The sequence below is a fragment of the Tripterygium wilfordii genome, chromosome 13 (assembly GCF_013401445.1).
Source record: "Tripterygium wilfordii isolate XIE 37 chromosome 13, ASM1340144v1, whole genome shotgun sequence".
Lineage (NCBI taxonomy): Eukaryota > Viridiplantae > Streptophyta > Magnoliopsida > Celastrales > Celastraceae > Tripterygium > Tripterygium wilfordii.
Window position 1 is genome coordinate 2,467,940 of NC_052244.1, and position 24,022 is coordinate 2,491,961.

At 38.8% G+C, this 24,022-nt stretch overlaps 3 protein-coding genes across 3 annotated transcripts; 2 read left to right on the forward strand and 1 right to left on the reverse strand.

Annotated features, from left to right (window-relative positions):
* The first annotated feature begins 1,713 nt into the window (after positions 1 to 1,713).
* Positions 1,714 to 9,570, forward strand: LOC120013162 (pyruvate kinase 1, cytosolic-like). Its single transcript, XM_038864884.1, has 16 exons — positions 1,714 to 1,937; positions 2,080 to 2,176; positions 2,381 to 2,478; positions 2,888 to 3,043; positions 3,457 to 3,534; positions 4,323 to 4,454; positions 4,554 to 4,634; positions 4,756 to 4,827; positions 4,964 to 5,053; positions 5,508 to 5,652; positions 5,847 to 5,935; positions 6,985 to 7,080; positions 7,223 to 7,290; positions 7,435 to 7,534; positions 8,365 to 8,424; positions 9,206 to 9,570. Exons 1-16 carry the CDS (start codon positions 1,869 to 1,871, stop codon positions 9,356 to 9,358), a joined length of 1,584 nt encoding a protein of 527 aa, XP_038720812.1. The 5' UTR covers positions 1,714 to 1,868; the 3' UTR covers positions 9,359 to 9,570.
* A 658-nt stretch (positions 9,571 to 10,228) lies between these two features.
* LOC120012037 (nonsense-mediated mRNA decay protein 2-like) lies at positions 10,229 to 12,095 on the reverse strand. The gene has a single exon (XM_038863273.1). It carries the CDS (start codon positions 11,882 to 11,884, stop codon positions 10,430 to 10,432), a length of 1,455 nt encoding a protein of 484 aa, XP_038719201.1. The 5' UTR covers positions 11,885 to 12,095; the 3' UTR covers positions 10,229 to 10,429.
* Positions 12,096 to 14,219: 2,124 nt separating this feature from the next.
* LOC120012823 (F-box protein PP2-A15-like) lies at positions 14,220 to 23,406 on the forward strand. The gene is made up of 3 exons (XM_038864355.1): positions 14,220 to 14,847; positions 15,038 to 15,156; positions 22,621 to 23,406. Exons 1-3 carry the CDS (start codon positions 14,536 to 14,538, stop codon positions 23,066 to 23,068), a joined length of 879 nt encoding a protein of 292 aa, XP_038720283.1. The 5' UTR covers positions 14,220 to 14,535; the 3' UTR covers positions 23,069 to 23,406.
* Positions 23,407 to 24,022: the final 616 nt, after the last annotated feature.

Below are 24,022 nucleotides of genomic sequence, written 5' to 3' on the forward strand. Positions count from 1 at the left end.
CGTAATGGACTGCACTATACCAAGGAAAACTTTCAGGCCCACGGCCTGAATGCCCTTAGAATTGTTAGGGAAGTCACACTCCAGTTTTTACTAAATATACTCATTATTAATAGTAATCCATGAAAACTCTAAACTTTTATAAATACATCCAAACCACATAAATTTGAGACATTTTACAAACACACACCTTAATCATATATGTTATTGCCGGTCATATTGTCGTCTATTAGGGTTATTCTCGAGTTGAAGCTTGTCGGAAATGTGAAATTCCGACTTGTAGTTATCCCATAGTCGGTATTCGAAACCAAAATCATCCAAAAATACCTTGTTTGGAATCAAACTCAGGTTGTCAATTTTCGACAGCGTCTTGACTGGAAAATTGGTGGAATGGAAGCGTTTTGCCACAAGGAGTCCAAAGATGGTGTCTGTTTCCTCTAACAACGGTCAAATTGTCTGGATCGGACAACTTTTCTTGCGGTGGCCATATACTTTCAAACGTGATTTCGGCGGTTACGGTGGATGAAATTCATCAAGATTGATCGGGTTTAGTTTGTGGTGGCTTGAGTTTCAATTTGATGGTAGTGATTACCATACTGGTGCTTAGACGGCGACGACACCATGGTTGGTTGTGGATGTTCGTAAGGAATAAGAAAGATATGATGAGAGAGTGGGGTGTAAAGAACATATGTCTTCAAAAAGACAAAGTCAATAAAATTGAGGTATACTTAATAAAAACCAGAGTGTAACTAAAACTCCCCAAATTGTTCTCTCTAATATATGTTTGGACTCCACCCCCCATGATGTAGCAGGAAAACTTTTGACCAATAAAATCTCGGATTAACTGGATTGTTTCACTCGATTGCTGACTAAACTTTATTTATTTATTATTTAAAAAAAAAACTCTTCTAAAACACGATTATATTAGACACCATCTCATACAATAAACTCTGGGTATGTGAGTCTCTTCGTCTAACACACCAGACAATTACAAGATCTTGACCGATGAGGCTGGCTCCAAAAGAAATTTACTAGAGTAAGAGGTGAACCTAAAACATCTTGCTACCCAACCAAGTTAATGGTCACTAAACTTGGTCCACGTCTATTTTACATGGGACTCACAGGCCGAACCAACTGAAATGCCTGTACTGATAAAAAATGGGTAGGCTTGCACCGTTACACGTGATCTGAGTATCCGATGCGCAAACCCAAATTTCTACCAACCCAGTTATTCACTTTATTCAAGAAACCTATGGCCATATCGATACGACAGCCCATAGAATTTGACCTTTAAAACGTGCTCGACGCACCAGCACGTGCACCCTGTTCAACGTCCTCATGCCCACCGCAAAAAATTGACGCTCGTCTCAACTGCTTGAAATCTACGCGCAGTTAAGTGGCCAATCAAAACCAGTCCCGCTACCCACGTGACCCACTTCAGCGTGAGCTTGAAGTTTCCCCTGCTCCACGAAATACTCGCTTGTTTAACCCTACTTCGGCGGTACATGAAACGCCATATGGATCCTTCGATCACTGCCAACGAAGGTCAATCGGACAGTCCTCAAATTGAAACGGGTAGCGATTCAGCGTACTTTTAGATTTGAGAACAGTAGCTAGTGGAAGTGTGGAACCAGCCACCAGGTGTTTAGGTAGAAAAAGGAAATTTAAAAATAATTTAAAAATAAAATACGAGACTGAAGAGAAGGGCATATTCTAAGGTTAAAGTCTTCAACATATCTTTCTAAAACACTGCTCTTCCGTCGCCTCACGCTAAGAAATTTCTATTATTTATCTTTTCGCTCTCGTTGTCTGTAATCTTTGATCGGTTCCATTTCTTATTTTGCGATTTAGATTTTTATTTATCAGCGAAGATGCATTCGAATCACTTGCTTCTCGAGGAGCCGATCAGGATGGTTTCGATCCTGGAACCGTCAAAGGCTGTAAGTATTAGTCTGTTGTGTTTGTGGCGCGTTCGATCTGCTGTAGAAATTTCATGAAATTGTTGCAGTATTGTAGAAACTTTTAAAGTGGTTTGGCATGCTGTGTAGAATTTTGATTTGCTGTTATGTGATTGATCCGCAGAATTTTTTTCCTGCAATGACGAAGATTGTTGGTACTTTGGGTCCAAAATCTCGATCTGTTGAGGTTATTTCCGGCTGCCTCAAGGCCGGAATGTCAGGTGCAACGCTTAACTTCAATATGTATTTTTTTCTTTTCGAAAATTTATTTAATTTGTTGTTTCGTGTGTTTGAGTTTTAAATTGAATGTGGGTGTGTAGGGTTTAAAATTAGTTGTGTCGAAACAGTACACTGACTAGGGTTTGTTGTGCAGCTATCAAGGCGGCTGAATCTGATGAGTTTGAATTTTTTTTTTTTTTTCGCAGTGGCTCGGTTTGATTTTTCATTGGGTGACCCGGAATACCACCAGGAGACTTTAGAGAACTTGAAGGCTGCTGTTAAGAGCACCAAGAAGCTTTGTGCTGTAAGTTACTTAGGGTTCTCTTGATGATTGTTGATACTGGCGAAGTTCTATTAATAGGTTTTGTTTTTTTTGGTTGTTAAGGAAAGAGAGCAGAGTGAAATAATATTTGATTTTTTATGCTAAATTCTTTTGCCATGCTGACAGTTTTTATGCCAATACATTCACTTTTCAGCCAAAACTTAAGTTCTCGGTTACAAATACCCTTATGTTGTTGAAAATTAATTCTGGGATGACTATAGTAGAAGTGAATGAGGCTATAGAGTGCTTCTTTTGCTAGAGTACATACTTCTTTCTGTTGGCTTAACTGGTGTGGAACGGTTCTTTGCTATTGATTGTTCCATGCCATTCCTGTTGCTGTTGATAAATGTAGGATAAGGGTTACAAAGTGCTTTACTACTTGGTCTTTCAGGTTATGCTGGACACAGTGGGCCCTGAGTTGCAGGTTGTCAACAAGAGTGAAAGTTCCATTTCACTACTGGCTGATGGTTTTGTTGTTCTGACACCAAACCAAGAACAGGAAGCTTCTTCAGAAGTTTTACCCATCAATTTTGATGGACTATCGAAGGTTATTCACTTTACTTTGAAGCTTTTAGTCATTTATTTTTCCTATGTTTGATTTATTATACATCAGAGGACTTTAAATAACATTATACTACCAATTGAAACTCCTAGTGATAAGGGTGCCACTGTGAATCAAATTTTGGATGTGTATGATTGAAATTCTATTCAATGTCTCTTTCTAGGGAAGGAATGTCTAACAACTAGAATAAGACAATCCCACTTATTGAACTCCCATTTCATGTTGGTATAGTTATATACTTCTAGTTTGTAACTGTAACTTGTACAGTAAAACTGATTTAAGAACGGCAGGCATTGAAAATTTATATTGTTGTGCCCTTCTATTGATTGCTGCATGCATCCATATTTCTTTTTCTTGATGCATGTCATGAAATTGAAACTTTGCACATGGTTTTGCAGGCGGTCAAGCCAGGAGATACCATCTTTATGGGTCAATATCTGTTCACTGGCAGTGAAACGACTTCCGTGTGGCTGGAGGTAGGATGAAGATGAGCCAGAGGCTATAGTCATATAAATAATTCGCTTTCTAACCATACCCTTTTTGAATTGGTCATTATCAAATCATGGATGACTATTAAATTAAATCCAGATAGATTAGCAAATCAATTAAAGAAGCCTGAACAAAAACATTGAAACTAACTAGGCGAGAAATAAGGCAGAAATGTACGGAGACGACAAGTCATTGGCAACAATCAGCCAGATAAACTTAAACAAGGCAACTAAATGAGAAATTTCAGAAATTGGTAGAAAGATTCTTCCCAGCTAAAACAACACTTTCCATATGGGGAACTTAGAGATGGTTTATGCCACTAAGGATGAGCATGAGACTGGCACCCATTAGAAAGTCTCTTTCTTTTCGTTTTTGGGATCAATACTGGTTTCTCCCATTTGAAGAAAAAGAAAGGCTGACAGGGTTTGGTTATGCCTGTTAGCTTGGTAATATTAAACAGCTGAGGTGTTTGATAGTCAAGGGGTCACTTAAGTATGGGTTATGTCCTATATATCTATTAAACCTTTAAAAGAAGGGGGGAAACATTCTGCCTTTGGTCGGTTGTTTTCTAATATTATATCTTCCCATGTGGTTATGTTGAAAGCCTTTATGTTGGCTTAAGAATAATGGAGTTTGAGACTCTGAGGACTTAGTTGCCAAGTTGAGATTTGTTGCATTGTCAACTTTTGTATCAGCATTTTATGTTGTGAGCATGCTGTGTAAGCTAATTGTTTACTTGCATGACCTAGAATCTATTTTCCTTGGACTTGATCAGGTTTCTGAGGTGAAAGGGGATGATGTGGTTTGTGTGATAAAGAACTCTGCAACACTAGCTGGATCATTGTTCACCTTGCATGTCTCTCAAGTTCATATCGATCTGCCCACCCTCACTGATAAGGATAAGGAGGTCGTCCTGCTGTTCCCGCATACGCCTTAATGTTTGACTAATTGTCTTTCTTAATTTTTCTATTAGTTTGCTTTTGTGATGTTTTTAAAATCCTCGCAGGTCATAAGTACTTGGGGAGTTCAAAACAAAATTGACTTCCTCTCGTTGTCATATACACGGCATGCTGAAGATGTTCGCCAGGTAATCATCGTGATACATTTACCTTATATCAATGCGTCTTTCTTGAACTGATAATCTTCCTGTTGTATGCATATATTTTATGATAAATGCCAGTAATAATTGTCTCCAAAATTTAATGCAGACTCGTGCTTTGCTGTCTAAGCTTGGTGACCTCAGCCAAACACAAATTTTTGCAAAGATTGAGAATGTAGAGGTACTTTAAGTATATTAATCCATTTTCAAAGCAACTTGGTTTGTTTAAACATTTTTTTGAATGGGTTTTTTAAGCATTTTTAATATTTTCTTTGTGGCCTTGCCTCATGAATTATATTTGTTTTTGTTTTTTTAAGGGATTAACCCATTTTGATGAGATATTACAAGAGGCAGATGGGATTATCCTTTCTCGAGGGAATTTGGGCATAGATCTTCCACCTGAAAAGGTAAGGTTTCATGTATGCTAACTCATATTTACCTCATCTACGCGCCTCTCTAATGCTATAGTTCACTGAAGAAGTTAGGTGGAGTTGCACTAGTTTCCAATTACAGATTCAAGCTGCAAGGCTGTAAACTTGTGTTCAATATCGTGTCATAAAATGTTATTTTATATTGAATAAGTGAATCATGATTAATTTCCATTTATGTAGAGAATAGTTGAATTGATTGGTGGATGTAATTTTTAAAGAAGAAGTTATTTATTTCTTTATAGTATAAAAGCAGAAATTTTTTGTAAATTGTTATCCTAAATTATAATAAGATAACTTAAAACATGTTTGTAGATCAATGGGAAATATTTTCTGCATGCTTATTCGATTTTCATTTTGTCACTGCAACATTGTATTGCCATGGAAGGCTGTGGATAGAGCCGGCTACTTATTTGTCTTGTGTATTATGCAGGTGTTTTTATTTCAAAAAGCTGCCCTTTACAAATGTAATATGGCTGGAAAGCCTGCTGTAGTTACTCGTGTTGTGGACAGCATGACTGACAACTTAAGGCCAACTCGTGCAGAAGCCACTGATGTTGCTAATGCTGTTCTGGATGGTGTGTCTCTAGTTTATATCTTATATATTGTTGCTGGGGTTAGGGGATTTTTTTATTTTTGTGTGTGCACATGCGTGCTTGGTTAGGTCTTTTTAACATTTTTATTGCATATTTATCTTTTTTTGTCTGTATTTGTGAGATCATGCATGCGTAGCCGAGATCTTATTCGGTATCTCGTTATTTGCTGTGTGCAGGAAGTGATGCAATCCTTCTTGGGGCTGAGACTCTACGCGGATTGTATCCTGTTGAAACCATTTCTACGGTTGGAAAAATTTGTGCCGAGGTAAAGCTTTATTTTGAAAGCAATGCACCCAATGACTAAGCAACTTTGTATTTGACTTAAGCTTGCTACATGAAAAACTCTGAATTTGTTGTGCCTCACGTAGATAGCTCAACCTAAGGTCTGCAAGGCTTCCCTGACCTCGTGGTTTTGGAACTGAAAATGTACTCGGTGGTGTCTAGGTTTCTCAATGATTACGTAACTTTTCTGTTTGACAAACTTTGACTTGGCTAACTGTTGACCTTGTTATTGGACTTGGTTCAAGAAAAAAAAGTTGATATCCACTCATGCGCAATAATTAAGTACAAAACAGAAGCCCAATGATTTAACTAGCAGGACCCTAATGGTTTTAGATGTTATCTTGAATTTAAGCAAGTGCTAATACTGATGGAGCTCTTGTCAGCCGACTCTCCTTTTTCTGAATCCAAAGATTGGGGTCATTATTGGGGGGTTTTTTTTAATCTCTCACTGTCATAATTCTTTTCGTTGGAGTATGTTTGTGTTTAACTTTCTTCTACTATTTTTACCCTTATTCGGTCCCTTATCATTTTCCAATTAAGCACAACAATTGAAGCTCCAAAGAGTCACATCTTGTTACATTGGGCGTATTTTTTTCTTGTGTTGTACTTGTGCATTTTTTTGTGTTTATGCTTCCAGTTTGTTGCTTCAGGATGGGACTCGGACTGTGACTGCCTGACTCTTTATGGCCCTTGCTCTTTACGAAGTCTTCATTTTGATAAACACTCAAATTGATCGTACTTTTATTGGAAATATCACATAAATTTGATCATGCTTTTATTGGAATTTGTTCAAGGTACTTGATTGGGATTCCTTTATTCTTCCAGAATATTAGGCTAGGTGAAAATTATTTTTCCAATTATTTTGTTTTGCGAGAAGCAAGTAGTTGTTGAAAGTGTGCATGCAAGATTATTTGAATTCATCTAGTAAATGTATGTATTTAAATTATCATTCTCATACATGATTATTTGGTAAGCTTCTGTATGTTATGTGCAAGATCTCTCTCATTTTATTTCACTCATGAAACCATGTAGGCAGAGAAGGTTTTCAATCAGGACTTGTATTTCAAGAAGACTGTCAAATATGTTGGAGAGCCAATGACCCACTTGGAATCTATTGCTTCATCTGCGGTACTTATTTTGATGTTTTAATTTTTATGTTTCTGCTACATATTTTGTCACTGTAGTTTTGCTTGGTACTGGTTTAATTTTAAAATGTTGCCTATTTTTTTTGAAGGAAATGTCATATAGGCTGATATCTCTTTTTTTCTAGGTACGAGCTGCCATTAAGGTGAAGGCATCTGTCATTATATGCTTCACTTCGTCTGGAAGGGCTGCAAGGTATGTGTATTTTTGATGTGTTCCCTTAGCCCGGTGTGCTTAGGGGAGTCATGTGCCTTATTCTTTAAATGATTTTTATTCTCTTGGGTATCTTTTTCATTGTCATCTTTCTCCAATGCTCTTCTATCATCCATATACATTCAGGTTGATTGCAAAGTATAGGCCAACGATGCCAGTTTTATCCGTTGTCATTCCTCGCCTTAAGACAAATCAACTAAAATGGAGCTTTAGTGGCGCGTTTGAGGTACATTTTGTTAATCTGAACAGTGTACATTCACACATTGGATAACGTTTTATTGATTTGATACTCCATTCCCTCTGTCGAATGAATACTCTTTAACCGGATTTGGTACTTATTATCATCGATTCACCTGTTCAAGCAAGAATAACACTTTCCAGGATGATCTGTTTAGAAACAATCTATATGTTGCCATATTCAGGAAAAAGGACCAGATCTGGAATTGTGTATAACCATTGCGAGGACTGAGAAATTCAAATTTTAGAGCCTGCAGCATTCATTTATATGAAAAAAAACCCATATTTGTTTGGGCCAGGTTCTCATTTCCTGGTCTATATTGTATTTTCTCTCGTCATCCAGCGACGGTAAGAGCAAAATCCTTGTAATATCTTGTCCTTTCGGAAAGAATTTTTGAATAAAGATTGAACAGTAAGAGCAAAACCCTTATAATATCTTGTCCTTTTGCAAAGAATTTTTGAATATAGATTGAACTGTATAAGTCATTGAGATCTTACAAAACCCTAGAACTGGTTATGATCTTATTTCCTAATGTCTATGCTATCGAATTTGAAAAGAAGGCTATTTGTATGTTCTTCTGAAGGATGAACCTCTCTCTTCTTGGATAAACTGTATTTAAGTTGGGATTTCTTGGCACGTTATTCATTAGTAGCTTATTATTAATGACTCTTATTTTATCAATTTTAATTTTACCGTTAAAAAGAGTATTTTTCTCTTGGTTTTTATTTTTCTGAAACTAAATTAGACATTGTTTCTTCTGCTTTGCACAATCCCTTGAGATATTATAGCAGATGGAACTAATTATGTTCAATGTTCAGGCAAGGCAATCCCTCATCGTCAGAGGTCTGTTCCCCATGCTTGCTGATCCACGGCATCCTGTAAGTTTTATACTTCATTCTTCATGCATTGTCGGTACTTTATTTGGAGGATGAAAACATACACTTTTGGTTGCCTTACTTGACGATGAAATATCAGGCATTGATTCACCTCTTTCTGTCAACTGTGGTTAGTTCCTTAGGGTTGGCTTGTTGATTTGTTAAACAACTGGCTTGTGCTGGGTTACAAATGATCACTTGGCCACATAATTACTGTTAAAAGAGAAACTAGATGGGTTGTTTGCACATTTTAGTCATCTAAGAGCAGGTTGGAATAATTGTGATAACTTGGCTGGATTGTCAACCACCAAAATAGTTTTAGGTTTGACTTGTGTGAATCAATGCTGGGCCTTTGTACGTTAAGCCACCTCTGTAGCATTCTGAATACTATCTTTTAGGTCTTGGTGTGAAGATGCTATATTAAGTTCTTTATTCCTTCTTGAATGCCACCTTTGGTGCTGGGCTTGGTTCTTAATGTTGAACAGACACGTAGACTAGTCTGGAATTTGATATTTTGATGTAACCTTGGCGTCTGGGCCTATAGCTTGGCGCACTTTTGGCTGTTGTGGTTTAATAGATATAGTCGTTCATGTCTTTTCTTGATTGTTCAATGGGGATGAGGGGTGGGCAGGGTGATTAGGAGCCTACAACCTAACGAGTGGTTCTCCTAATGTCTGAAGTAATCATATGCTGATGCTCATCAGGCAAACTGTGACATTGATTAGGCAGATTATTTTCCTATCTATCTTACTCTTTGTTAATTTGAAATTACTCTACGTTGCAGGCGGAGTACACGAGTGCAACAAATGAGTCAGTTTTGAAGGTTGCACTTGATCACGGAAAGGCCTCTGGATTTATAAAGTCACATGACCGAGTTGTCGTTTGCCAGAAAGTTGGAGATGCATCTGTCGTTAAGATTATTGAGCTTGAAGATTAGGACATCTTGGCCAACCAAATTTTTTTGTGGTGTTTTCTTCCTCATTTTATTGCAATATTCCTAATGTTATTAGGAGCGGTATGTTGTGTTTCTGGCGCTGGTGAGGTTCTCTCACGTTTTGGTGCCTGCATTTGGGTTGAATGTATTAAGAACATACACTTGCAATAGCTCTAGTATTGTGTCCAAAATGATATTATAATTGTTTCAAACTAGTTACACGGACAGATTTTAGAGAGTTCGGACAATTATATGACCTACGTGACATTAAAAAATAAATAAATAGTATATGTGGCTTAATGCTGTCGCGAACTCCACTCTTTTTTGTGTTTTACTCCCCTGTTCGTCTTTAGCCATTGTCTTCACAGTCACGAATGTCATTTCCAGACACCCATGAAATTCAAGTACCAAAACTAAAACGAACCGCCAACAATCCAAAAATTATGGTCAAAATCAAAATTAAACCAAAGGGTTTTCGGTCGCTACCCAAAGAAGATGATGAGCAAATCCTCCAGATTGCATCCTGGGTTGACCGGACTCGGAGACTATTCGAGAAGTTAGCATATTTGTTCTTAACCACCACTCCTCTCCATTTTGCGCCACTTTGGGATCTCTACTTTGTGGAGCTTTTTGATGAGCCCTCGAATGTAATGTTTGCGCTACTGTTCCTGTCGTGCATTCCGATTCATTTTTAACTTCATTTACAAGACATTAATTAGCTCACGAAGAGATTTATCGGGATTCTGAAGAACGAGATTAACACGTGCAGTAGATGGGCGACGGTGTTCAACTCCAGCACCCGGCAATGTTCTTGAGACACAATGTTGAAGATATTCTATTTTTAAGAAAATAAAAAAGAAATAAGAGGAAAACTATAAGGTCACGATTTCATCTTCGTATATTCTCACAAAAATAATTTTATTATGAAAATCCACAGCAACAATTGTCAAGCCACTGATACATCTGAATAAATCAGTTGATTTTGACTTTATTTTGAAATGTAGGATTATTGACCCAAAAGGCAGAAAGCTGCATCTGCATGAACAAACTGAAATAATTTTGAAATTTCGATACTCAATTTGAAATGTTTGAAAAATGGATGACCGAATTGAACATGGTCATATTATTAATCCCCTGTCTATCCATAACTGAAGATGGGTCATTTCTCTTGTTGGCGGAATGATGCTGTGGATGGTGACGCAGAACTTCGAGCAACTCCATCTCCTTCTCGCGCACAAGAAGCATCAGTCTCTCATTCTCAAGCCGCCTTCCTTCGTTCTCCAGCTTCGCTCTCTCCATTTCCCTCTCTTTCTTGCTGCTAAACTCCAACCACTTCAGTCTTTGCTTCTCAATCTCAAAGGCTTGAAATTGATGGTTCATTTGCTTCTCCTCCAACTGCAGAAGCCTCAACTTGAGCCATTGTGCCTTCTCCCATGGTGTCTTTCCTCTGTCTTGCATCACACTCATAATTTCACCATTCAATTGTTGAATGGAAGCAGAGTGCCCTTCCCTTCTTGGCCTTTTAACCGCATGCTCATCAACTTCTTCATGTCCATGCCCATTTTGGGTTATTGCATTGCCTTCATCTGTCTCCTCTTCATCATCATCATCATCATCACCATCTTCATCCTCATCCTCATCCTCATCCTCATCGCTCTCATCTTCGTCCTCCTCTTCTCCCTCTTCACCCGTCACCCTTTCCCCCATCGTTGATATTTCTGTTCCAGCTCCGCCCGAATTGGCCATAATTTGGGAATCATCAGTTGAATGCAGAGAATGCTGCTGATGTTGAGTATGAGATTTCTCCACAGCCCCCTCTGGTGAATGATTAGTACCAGAAGCAGCAGCAGCAGCAGCAGCAGTTGAGTTATGCCCACAACTATCATGATAAGCACACATTTCTTTAAAGAACAAGTGCTTAGAATTCAGCAATTTTCGAACTTCTTTCTTCATTTTTGGGGACAAATCCATTGAATCAAGCAAGCTTTGATTCTCAACAACCCCGCAAGCAGCTTCCTTACCAAGTATATCATTAATCCTCTTATACCTCTTATTCAAGTCATTGAATTTGTCCTCGCATTGTTGTGGAGACACATAAAACCCCTTCTCCATCATTGCCCTTGACACTGATTTCCATTTCCCCCTCTTCTGCAACAATGCCCCCGCCTTCTTCTTGCTTGTGGGATCATTCCCTTCGGATCCAACTTCATCAACAATGGAATAGACCGCCAGTAAAAGGATCCTAACGATATTATCAGTCCACTTCATTCTTTGCCATAGAGAGGTTTTTCTCTTACCATCCCCAGTGGCATCATCAGCAATGAAACCATGGTCATCATCATCACTGAGAGGGGATGGTTGTTTGAGTTCTGAGGCAACAGTGGTGGAGGCGGCGGCGGCATATGGGTAGCCTTGTTCTACAGATTGTTGGGCAAAAGCCACCATTTGGGGTTGGTTCACATGGGGAGGGTTTTGTGCAGGTGGTTGGTGTTGTGATTGCATTTCAAGTCCTAACATTTCTGTTCCCATCGTAGTAAAAATCCCACCAGGTAAGAGCTTTTTCCTGGAATTGCTTCGAGACCCAGAAAACTTTCGAAGAATTTGCAGATCAGAGGTCCTGGGTTGATGGTTTTGTATTGTCCCGGGGCTTCACTTTGCCTTGCCCCCCAAACCTAACAAACCTGCGGCCACAGGTTTGGTTTCGCAAAACCGCGAACCCGTCCCCTTTTGTCCACTCTGTACTTCCATTTACCATCAACCTGCCTTTTTGGGTCGAGTCGTGTGCTGCAATCAGCCGATTATTAAAATTGAAAACCACGGCCAACTCATGTCTGGTATATTAGTCTCTCCAATTTCCTTTCCTGTACTAAAAATATAGGCTAAACTATCATTTATGTTCTCGAATCATTCATGTTTTCTCGATTCTATCCTTAAACTTTGAACTCAGTTATTTCTATCCTCGAACTTTCAATCTTTTTCCATTTCTGTCCTGCGGCACACTTCCGGTGAGATTTTCACCGGATTTTGCTGATGTGGCTTCAAACTCCGAGAAATTGTACATATGGACATGATGATGTGTCATAAAAATCAAATTTACTTGAAAACAAATTCAAAAAAAAAATAAAAACTGTTTAAAAAAATTGGAGGTTTTTTTTTAATTTCATTTCACGTGTAAAAAGTTGATTAAAGATAATAAAAAATATTTTTTTTTACTTATCATCAAGCCACATGTACAATTTGACAGAGTTTGACTGCCACATCAACAAAGTCCGACGGGATTCTCATCGGAAGTATGACTCAGGACAGAAACGGAAAAAAGATTGAAAGTTTAAGGATATAAATAGCTGAGTTCATAGTTTAAGGATAGAATCGAAAAAATATGAATAGTTCAAGGATATAAATGATACTTTAGCCCTAAAAATATATATATTAAAATATACCTTGTAATTTCGTTTACATGGGCCTGGTCAAGCTTTCACTCCAACATCTAGGCCCAGCTCAGAACTTACAAAGGAATGAAAGCTGACGCCTGACAAGCACATATCACTTGGGCTTCATTCCTATTAAAATAGAGCCCAATCGTACTGAAGGCCGATTAACAAAAAGACACTCGGACTCCACACTATAACTTACAAAGCCCAAATATTGGGATACCTCGAAGGGCCCAGGACCAAATTGAGCGCAATCAAGCCCATCACTGGTCCAGCAGTCTCTTTAATGGTGTGTTTGGATTGAGGGATTTGGGGGGAAGGAAAGAGAGAGAAATAAAGTTTCTTTTTAATTTTTTGTTTGGATAGTTTATAAAAAATTAAGCTGAGAGATTTGAAGAGTATTGGGATAAAAATTTTATTAAATGGAGGGATTTGAAAAGAATTAGGGGGTAGATTCCCTTCCATTCCCCCAAATCTCTCAATCCAAACACATTATAAATGTCCAACCATTATAAAATAATTTCTTGAAATAGGATATTAAAAATTTATAATAGGAATTGGAGTGATGAACATATGAATCAATTTATGCATTTAAAAACTTATCACAAATCCAGTATTAGATGAGCTTAATCCGATAAGCTTGAACTTCTTTATTATAAGCTTTTTGTGGCCTAAAGATGGATATGCATCTCATATATAATGCCAAAGATCTCTCTCTTTTTTTTTTCCTTTAAAAAATAGGTAAAAATCACCATATCATTTTGATTTTGCCAAACCCAAACATGATATCGTCCGAACATGGCCGTCTTTATGTTTTTCTATTTTTATTATTTTTTAGTACTCTTGATTGTACTATTTTTTATGGTGATACGAGTGTCTACGGGTCTTAATTACTTAATTTATTGGGTAACTTAATACAATCATGTCTATCATCTTTTCAAGAATATTAACTATAACGACAGTAAAATATATAATTGTACTTAATATGATGGATTATTGTTAAACATATATTAATAAGGATCGATCGAATAATCGAAAAAAGTGATTTAGGCGTCAATAACCGACCGATTGGTCGATTAAATTTATGTCAAAAACTGAAAAAAAAAATCTATGGAAATCGACCATGGCCACCCATTAGTTGTAGTGCATGGAAATCATCCCATAATAATGTTGTTTCTGTCAAAGTAATCACATTTGACTTTATTATAATATCTTCTCTTGTGGTTGTACCTTGCATTTCTAATACTTTAAATTTTGTATATATATATATATATTTAAAAAAAAAGAAAAACTTTTTGACCATAATAATTCGCCGCATGGACAAAAAAAAAAAAAAAAAAAGGAAAAAGCAAAGTCTAAGAAGACATAATTATGGAAAAAGAATAAATATGTAATTACTTTAAGTTTACGGTTATTCATTCATAGTTGATAGTTGATACCCATACGTTTCGCATTGCTCTCTCCTTCGTCCTTCCTTGGAAAAGACCCCCACCAATTCTCTTCTCATCTAGACATTTTCCTCCACTTTCCACTCCCATTAAAACTTTCCCAGGAAAGGAAACCCACTAAACCAGTGCTGGAGAATGAAAGCGCATCCCCACCCACCTTGACTAAAGTTTCAGTCATCTCTTTCTTGGCTTAATATCGCCACGACGAAGATGATCTTGATATACACAGACATTGTTTGTTTTGTATTTCACTTGAATATTATTATTTTATACTAGTGTTTGGATTGCCTTTTGGGAGGCGATGGGCGCCTCGCTTTCCAACTTGACGGAGGGTTCGAACGGTTCGGCTACGGGTCCTGGTTTAGGGGACATACCAGAGAGCTGCGTTGCCTGCGTTTTCACCTACTTGACGCCGCCGGAGATTTGCAATTTGGCTCGATTGAATCGTGCGTTTCGCGGTGCTGCATCTTCAGATTCTGTATGGGAGATGAAGTTGCCTGCTAATTACCAGGATCTGCTCGATTTGCTGCCCCCTGAGCGGTACCTCAACCTCTCCAAGAAGGACATATATTCCATCCTCTCTCGCCCAGTTCCGTTCGACGATGGCAATAAGGTATTTGCCTCTATATCAGTTCGAGTTATTATGTATGGGTGTTTGTAATATTTCATATATGAAATTAGGATTTTGGGTTATGTTTGTGGAAATTTGGGGGCTAGGGTTTTGGACGTCTGTTTGGAATCTGGTGGTTGTTTCCTCACTCTGGTTTTATTGGGGAGTTGATATAGTGGTGTTGTTCTGCCAGGAGGTGTGGCTGGACAGAGTGACAGGGAGGGTATGCATGGCAATATCTGCCAAGGCAATGGAAATAACTGGGATTGAAGATCGAAGATATTGGAGTTGGGTTCCTACAGAAGAATCTAGGTTGGTTATTTGTCTTTCACTGTTGACATTCCTGTCTTATTTTTTTTGGCTGTGACATAAGCTTATTAAAGAACTCAATAATGTGTATTCAGCATTATTGTTCTAAATCCTCAAGTTCCCGCAAATGGCATCAATTGTTTGTTCCTTTAATATCTACTTGGTGGTTATGTGTGGTTAAGTAATTTGATCAACCAATGAAGCACCAAGTTGTCTCGGGCACTGTAATGGAACCGCTACACATGTGATGGTGGATGACGAAGAGGAACTTGAGTAACTTGTTTGAATATTGTAGCTCCTTTTGAGCGCAGAGGGTTTATTAATGCATCTTGCTATGAAATATGCCAATTTTTGGATGTGTGTTTAGGCGCCATACGGAGGCTTGAGGCATTACACATAATTCACATGTCTCTGACTATACTTTTAGTGTATTTTCCTGGGTCTCTACGCTCTTGAGTTTCATATATAAATGCTTTAACGTTCATCTGTTTTGTAAAAGCATCTTCATCATGAAGTTCATATTTTCTTGCATGTTATTGATATTCAAACTTATCTTTTCTTTGCTTAGCTTGGAATATGCTTTACAATACTGTTAGAATGTATAAGGGTAGTTTAGTCATTGTACATGCACTAGGCTGTATTTAGGTTTGTATGCAAGATTGTACGAAAAAGTGTGTGAAATATACAAGCTCTTCAAAGCCAACAACTCTCTCGCAACATGGTATCGAAGCTGATGGTAGTCGCGAGCCTATGTCGATCTCAGCAGTCCTAGTTCTGATCCTGCTGCCTGGTGCGATGAGCGATGAGCTGCTCTCAGAGTCTGGTTCTAGTTCTGCTACCTGGTGCAGTGAAATCAAGGTCTGGTTCCAGTTTCAGAGGTGAAATCGAGTCGTTATCTTGTTTTGTTTTGTGAATCTAGGCTCTATATTCAGAGTGGGAGTCGATTCCAGATCGGTGCTTGGTGTGACTGGTCGGGTCTGGGCAGCTGGTGCGACTGGTCTGGCCTGGGCAGCGTGTGGTTCTGGTCTGGGCAGCTGGTGCGACTGGTCTGGTCTGGGCAGCTGGTGCGATTGGTCTGGCCTGGGCAGCGTGTGGCTTTGGTCTGTAAGTTTTTTTTTGGTTCCCGTAAGTCTATTTTTTTTGGTATTCTGGGATGCAAGAATTCATAAAATGGAAGTATGAATTGCTGGAGTAGTATTTCTGTCATTACTGGGAAAACATTCTGCTGGTTCCCGTGAGTAGATCCGTGAGAGAGTTGCTGTCAGAGTAAAAAAAAAAAAAAAAAAAAAAAAAAAAAAAAAAAAAAAAAAAGTTGCTTTCTGTTGATTTCTTTGAGCTGATTACAATGGCTGGTCCTAGTGAACCTAAGGCATTCACTGATATTGTAACAACTGGGCATCGCATTACAGATAGGAAACTGAATGGTACTAATTATAGTCAATGGAAACGGGTCATTAGACGGTACTTGTCAGGTATTGATATGGAGAAGCACTTAACTGATCATCCACCAATAGAGCCTGCAGCAAGGGCTCAATGGCAGAAAGAAGATGATAAATTGTTCACTATGATTCAACATACTATGGAGCACACTGTTGATGACATGGTTGGTCATTGTGATACTGTCCGAGAGTTGTGGGAATATTTGGAGTCCTTGTATTCCAGTAAGCAGAACTTATCTCATGTTCATGATCTATTATCTGGTTTGTATCGAGCTGATCAGAAGGGACGCACTTTAGTTGAGTATTATACTGATTTTAAGCGGATGTTTGAGGAGAAGAAGACCTTGTATCCTATATTAGCTGATGTGAAGAAAATGCAGGAACAGGAAGAGGAGATCATGGTTCAGTGTTTTCTTGCAGGATTAGAATCCGAGTATGAAGTGGCTCGATCTCAAATTCTTACAGGGTCTACTCTTCCTTCACTTGCTGAGGTGTTTTCTCGGTTGCGCAAAGTTTGTAAGGATGGTAAAGAATCCTCTGGAGTATCTACGTTCTCTGGCGATACTTCTGCTCTATTGGGTTGGACACCACCAGCTGGTGGTAATAGAGGTGGTAATAGAGGTGGTCGTAGTAGTGGTCGAGGAGTGCGTGGGGGTGGCCATGATAATGGAGGGCGTGGAGGTCCTAGGATATGTTATCACTGTGGGGAGCAGGGTCATTTGAAGAACTATTGTTGGAAATTGAATGGTAAACCATCTGCACCTCCGCGGTTCGCCAATGTTGCTACCCAGGAGGGTCTATTGCCTACTCCTACTGGAGCTGTGTCTTCTTCCATAGCATCCCGGTCTGATAGTCATATTATGATCTCGGCTGATGAGTATGCTCGGTTTGCTCAATTTCAGGCTACCCAATCGACTGTCAATCTGGTTCAGTCAGGTAATGCAACTGCCTGCCTTTCCTCATCCTCCGGTAATTGGGTCATTGACTCTGGAGCCACCGATCATATGACTAGCAATCCAGGTATCCTTTCTTCATTTCAGTCATCTCCCACTCTACCAAATGTCACTCTAGCCGATGGCTCTAATGTTCCTGTACTTGGGAGTGGTACAGCCTTACCTACATCCACTTTATCTCTCTCTTCCGTCTTATGCTTGCCTCACTTTCCTTTTAACTTATTATCTGTGAGTAGAATTACTCATGCTTTACATTGTTCTGTTCATTTCTTTCCTGATCATTGTGTGTTTCAGGATCTGGTGACGAAGAAGATTATTGGTAGAGGTCGTGTGTCTAATGGTCTGTACGTTCTTGCTGCTGACATTTCATCGGTGCCACGGCCAGTTGCTTCTATTAGTACTACCTCTATCTACCAGTTGCATTGTCAGTTTGGTCATCCGTCATTAAGCGTATTAAAGCTTCTTTGTCCGTCTTTAGGTTCAGTGTCCCAATTAGAGTGTGAGGCATGTCAGTTTGCTAAGCATCATCGAGTCTCTTATGTTCCTCGAGTCAATAAACGGGCTGCGTCCCCCTTTGAGTTGATTCATTCAGATATTTGGGGTCCTTGTCCAATTGTGTCTCAATCTGGATTTCGTTACTTTGTTACTTTTGTTGATGACTTTACCCGAGTGACTTGGTTATATTTAATGAAAAAGCGTTCCGAGTTATATTCTATATTTTGTGCATTTCATGCTGAAGTCAAAACTCAACATAATGCTTCTATTCGAATTTTCCGTAGTGACAATGCCAAGGAGTATTTTTCTGACTCTCTTTCTTCTTATCTTGTTCATAATGGTATTGTTCATCAGTCATCCTGTGTTGTCACCCCACAACAAAATGGGGTGGCCGAACGAAAAAATCGTCATTTGATGGAAGTTGCCAGGGCTCTGTTGTTCCATATGAAAGTTTCCAAGATTTTTTGGGCTGATGCGGTTCATACTGCCTGTTATCTAATCAATCGTATGCCCTCGTCGATTCTGGATGGAGGTATACCTTTTTCTGTTTTGTTTCCCTCTCAGCCTCTCTTCTGTCTTCCGCCGCGTATATTTGGTTGTGTGTGTTTTGTGCAGGATGTCCGACCTAAAGTTACTAAACTTGATCCGCGTTCTCTGAAATGTGTTTTCTTGGGATACTCTCGTCATCAAAAGGGGTATCGTTGTTTCTCTCCTGATATTGGTCGCTACTTAGTTTCCGCTGATGTTACATTTTTTGAATCTACTCCTTATGTTAATGATTCTTCTACGTCCTCCTTTGCTCCTGAGGATGAGTTCCTTGTCTACAGAGTATTTGGACATGATCTTCATATTGAGTCCTCCCGACCTCCCATCACTCAAACGTATTCTCGACATACCTGGCACCATTCTGCTGCATCACCGCCAGTGAATTCTCCAGTAGCATCTATGACAGACCATGACACTCAACTTTCGCCTGCATCTTCCTCACCAGATCCGAGTCCTCCTGCTCCTGATGATAGTCTTGATTTACCTATTGCTCTTCGTAAAGGTAAACGTTCTTGTACCTATCCTATATCTTCCTTTGTGTCTTATAATCATCTTTCTCTTGTCTCCCGATCTACTATTTCTTCTCTCGACTCTGTTTCTGTTCCTAAGTCTGTTTCAGAGGCCTTTTCTCATCCTGGGTGGCGCCAAGCAATGGCGGTTGAGATGTTTGCTCTTCAGAAGAATGGTACTTGGGATCTTGTTTCTCTTCCCCAAGGTAAACGTTCTATTGGTTGTAAGTGGGTTTTCACTGTTAAAGTGAATCCTGATGGTTCTGTGGCCCGTTTGAAGGCTCGGTTAGTGGCGAAAGGCTATGCTCAGACTTATGGTGTTGATTATTTAGAGACATTTTCTCCAGTTGCCAAGATCACTTCTATTCGCCTATTTATCTCTCTTGCTGCTATCTATCACTGGCCCTTACATCAGTTAGATGTTACAAATGCTTTCTTGCATGGTGATTTGGTTGAAGAAGTCTACATGGAGCAACCACCTGGGTTTGTTGCTCAGGGGGAGTCTGGGAAAGTATGTTTTCTTCGGAAATCATTATATGGGTTGAAACAGTCTCCTCGTGCTTGGTTTGGTAGATTCAGTGAAGTGGTTGTTGAGTTTGGGATGTGTCGGAGTGCTCTTGACCATTCTGTTTTCTACAAACAATCTGAGTTAGGTTGTATTCTTCTGGTGGTATATGTTGATGATATTGTGATTACTGGGAGTGATAGTATAGGTATTACCGCGCTCAAGTCTTTTCTTCACACCAAATTTCAAACAAAGGATCTTGGATCTCTCAGGTATTTCTTGGGCATTGAGGTGTCACGGAGTAAGCGAGGTATCTTTCTTTCACAGAGGAAATATGTACTTGATATACTTAATGAGACAGGTTTGACTGATGTTAAACCGTGTGAGGCACCTATGGTGTCTAATGTGAAACTCTCGGCTGAAGATGGTGTTCCACTTGGTGACCCAGAACAATATCGGCGTTTAGTTGGGAAACTTAATTATCTTACAGTGACACGTCCAGATATTGCCTTCCCGGTAAGTGTGGTTAGTCAGTTTATGTCGTCTCCTCGGACATCTCACTGGGATGCAGTTATTCACATCTTGAAGTATCTTAAGGGTGCTCCAGGCCGCGGTATTGTTTATAAAGATCATGGTCACAATAGAGTGGAAGGAGCAGGTCGTGGCGTTCTTTGTAAGGGTCGTAATAACCTTGGGGTGGAAGGATTCTCTGATGCTGATTGGGCGGGATGTCCTATAGACAGAAGGTCTACTACAGGTTATTGTGTCTTTGTTGGAGGGAATTTGATATCATGGAAAAGTAAGAAACAAAGTGTGGTTGCAAAGTCAAGTGCTGAATCTGAATATAGAGCCATGGCTCAGTCTATTTGTGAACTTATGTGGGTTCGTCACTTACTTGAGGAAATTGGTATGAAGGACTCAACTCCTATGCAATTGTGGTGTGATAATCAAGCAGCTATTCATATTGCTTCTAACTCAGTATTTCATGAGCGTACAAAACATATTGAGGTTGATTGTCATTTCATTCGAGAGAAACTCCAACAAGGCATGGTTCGACTTAACCATGTTAGAACGGAAGATCAAATAGCCGATGTATTTACTAAAGCTCTACCAGGGAGTCGAATAACTGATATTTGTAGCAAGTTGGGCATGATTGACATCTATGCTCCAACTTGAGGGGGAGTGTTAGAATGTATAAGGGTAGTTTAGTCATTGTACATGCACTAGGCTGTATTTAGGTTTGTATGCAAGATTGTACGAAAAAGTGTGTGAAATATACAAGCTCTTCAAAGCCAACAACTCTCTCGCAACAAATACCTCCAGTTAGCACAATTTAGTTCTCTTAAGTTTTCTTTCCTACACAAAAATTTTGAATTGGACTGACGTGTTTTTGGGATGCTTAGCCTGCGAACTAGACTTATAACAGGAAAGAATCATGCTCTAAATCCAGTGTGTTTTTCACTTCGTCAAATATTCTTGAGAGGGAAAGGGAGAGCAAGAGGGAGCAGAGAATAAGATTTTTTTTTTTTTTTTCCTTTCTCATATCATGTTTGCTCCAGAGGCCTGAGTAAATTGTTGCGCTAAGATAGCAATTTTAATCTATGTACAAGTATTCAATTCCAGACTTAAAATAATGTTACACCTAATGTCTAAGCTATCTTTTGACATGACGTTACGCCTATTCAATCTGTTTCAAACTCATACTCACTTGAACTAAAGATCGTTTCGTAAAATATCTTTTTTTCCCTATCTTTTAGGTAGGCGTAAAATGAATCAAGAAAGAACTCATTTTACTTTGTTATTTGAAATGGAGTTGAGCTTTGTTCTGGACTGATTTGACCCATATTACTTGAAAGGAAAGCTGTCATTTATGTAAACGAATAACTTTCTGAATGTACAATGTCCTTTTAACCGATTATACTTTAGCGATGAGCCTTCATTGCAGCTTGCTTGTTTTACACCTTTTTTACTTGTGTATCTATCGCCTATGCTTCAACATTAGGCCTTCTTTTTGTTGGTTTGCTCTTTTATGTGCATACCTTCTTTTTTTTTTCCCTTTTCTTTTCTTCTTTGATTTTTTTAATGAAAAAACCAACTGGGTATGGGGGTTGATGATGACCAACCATTTTTCCTGTGTATTCAGGAATTACTATGTCATCATGGCAAGCAAGCTTCAACCTTTTTCATCATAATTGTAGCCTTTTCTTTTTTCTAAAAAAAAAACTGCTACTTTGTAGTTAATTTAGGGAGGAAAAACTATTGAATTAGTTTTAGAGCAACCTTATAGTTGAGTAACATTTTCTTTTTGTTGCTGAATAGTCAATTTGATACCCCTCGCTTAATTTTAATCAAATATAGGTTATATATTTTTCTGCTTCTTGATTTTCCTTGTGAAGATTTGTGTTCTGAGTGGAAAATGTTCATTCTAGTTATGTGTGTGCGCATGCCATGAACTAATCTATTTATTGGAGGCTGCAAATGCAAGTATTTTGTTCAGTAATGTAACATCACAAAATTTGTTGTCCTTTTTGTCATCTTCATGGTCCATAATCTCGTGTCAAATCTAGCTAGACAAAAATGGAATGGAACAAGCATAGGTTTGAGAAGGATGTGCATCCAAGGATTCATCTCTGTCAACTCTTTCTGCTTACATTGGCTGTAGTTCATGCTCAGTTTTCTGCTGATGATTTTGTTAATTATATCAAAGACACTGTAATTTTGGTATTGAAATGTTCCTTGAGAGGATTTGATCAAAATTTTCTGCAATGGTTTTTCCAAAAGATATGGATTCTAAGTCTTAATATTTTCTCCCTGCTTAACTTAAGTTAGTTTGATAAAGGGTTGGGTTTTATCTGTTAAATGCAAAAGAAAAGGAAAAGATAAAGTGTTAAGGCTTTAGCTTGTGGAATCATCAATTGCTAGGAATCTCTCTGTGCTGTTAAGCTGCTCTGCTCTTCTTCTCTATTGTTGTGTAATGGCATTTCAAATTCTGATAATGCACTTCTCGTGTTACTTTGCAGATTTCATGAAGTAGCCTATTTGCAGCAAATATGGTGGTTTGAAGTGGATGGGGTTGTTAGATTTCGTCTTCCTGCTGATATCTATACATTGTCATTCAGGCTTCACCTTGGAAGGTTTTCCAAAAGACTGGGACGGCGTGTGTGCAACTATGAGCATGCCCATGGTTGGGATATAAAGCCAGTACGATTTGAGTTGTCTACTTCCGATGGTCAGCAAGCATTATGTGAGTGCCGCTTGGATGACATGGGAGAGGATGTTGTGATTGGAGGCCATAAACGTGGATGCTGGATTGAGTACAAGGTAGGTGAGTTCATTGTCACTGACTCAGAAGCTGCAACTGAAGTGAGTTTTTCCATGAAACAGATTGATTGCACTCATTCCAAAGGTGGGCTATGTGTAGATTCTGTATTTATCATACCTAGTAACCTAAAAGAGCAAAGAGCATAGAAAAAAAAGGATTTTGGAAGTAGCCAGGAGCACGATGGGGATGGTATATGGTATTTAATAGCGATTAGTGATCCCTGAAGTTCGTAGTTGGGGTTTATTATACAACTGACTACTGAAGGCATTTCATATTTTATACTTTGTACTAGTCTGGTTGAGTAGGCACGTCTCGAATGGTTGTAATTTTCCATGCTGTGTATTTGATTCAGTTTCTCTGTCATCATTTTTGTTAGTTTGGCAGAGACTAGATATATTTTCGTCCCTTGCATTTATCCATATTACAGTAACATTTCTGTTACATATAACATATTGTCAGTCAATGTGATCAGACGTTTATAATTCGTTTTCAAGCTTTGATTGCTGATTTCATGTTTTCTTATAGTTGGTAAGCCGATCCTCTGGTAGTAGCCAGGAAGCACAGACATGAGACACGACTCGGACGTATTCGGGTCGTGTCGGTATCCGAACGGTGTCTCATCATCATTTTGGAGGTGTCTATGCTTCCTAGGCTAGTAGATACTTTTCCCAGAATGAGAGACAGGTTTTGATTAGTATATTAAAGGCACCCGTCACATTGAATTGAAGTGCTTCTTGGTACTATCAGTTTTGACTTGTTCCATGCTTCTCTGATTCTCCGTTGTTTTAGACAATGTAGTATATCAAGAGACAAGAGTGGGCGTCAGTCTACATTGAACAACTCTCTAGTACTAGAACTTGGATTCAATGGCTTCAAAAACTAGGCAGTGGCCCATGGTCGGCGCCGCACTCTACACAATCATAAATTTGGTCATGATAACAAGACACATGAAGATTCAAAGGGCTCGCCGTCTGCCTACTTCTATGTTGGGCCACCATACAAGTAATTGTAAATTCAGTGACCTGCATCCTGGCCACCCCAATCTATGTTATGACGACTAAATAGTTGTTTATAGTGACCTCATCTTGAAGAGCTGTCCT

What these genes read in the sequence shown, in the direction of transcription:
- LOC120012037 (XM_038863273.1), bottom strand. Translation starts at nt 11,884, where the DNA reads ATGGGAACAGAAATGTTAGGACTTGAAATGCAATCACAACACCAACCA.
- LOC120013162 (XM_038864884.1), top strand. Translation starts at nt 1,869, where the DNA reads ATGCATTCGAATCACTTGCTTCTCGAGGAGCCGATCAGGATGGTTTCG. An exon ending in CGACTTCCGTGTGGCTGGAG is followed by an intron (nt 3,535 to 4,322) that starts GTAGGATGAAGA and finishes GGACTTGATCAG; the next exon opens with GTTTCTGAGGTGAAAGGGGA. An exon ending in CAAAGATTGAGAATGTAGAG is followed by an intron (nt 4,828 to 4,963) that starts GTACTTTAAGTA and finishes TGTTTTTTTAAG; the next exon opens with GGATTAACCCATTTTGATGA.
- LOC120012823 (XM_038864355.1), top strand. Translation starts at nt 14,536, where the DNA reads ATGGGCGCCTCGCTTTCCAACTTGACGGAGGGTTCGAACGGTTCGGCT. An exon ending in CGTTCGACGATGGCAATAAG is followed by an intron (nt 14,848 to 15,037) that starts GTATTTGCCTCT and finishes TTGTTCTGCCAG; the next exon opens with GAGGTGTGGCTGGACAGAGT. An exon ending in GTTCCTACAGAAGAATCTAG is followed by an intron (nt 15,157 to 22,620) that starts GTTGGTTATTTG and finishes GTTACTTTGCAG; the next exon opens with ATTTCATGAAGTAGCCTATT.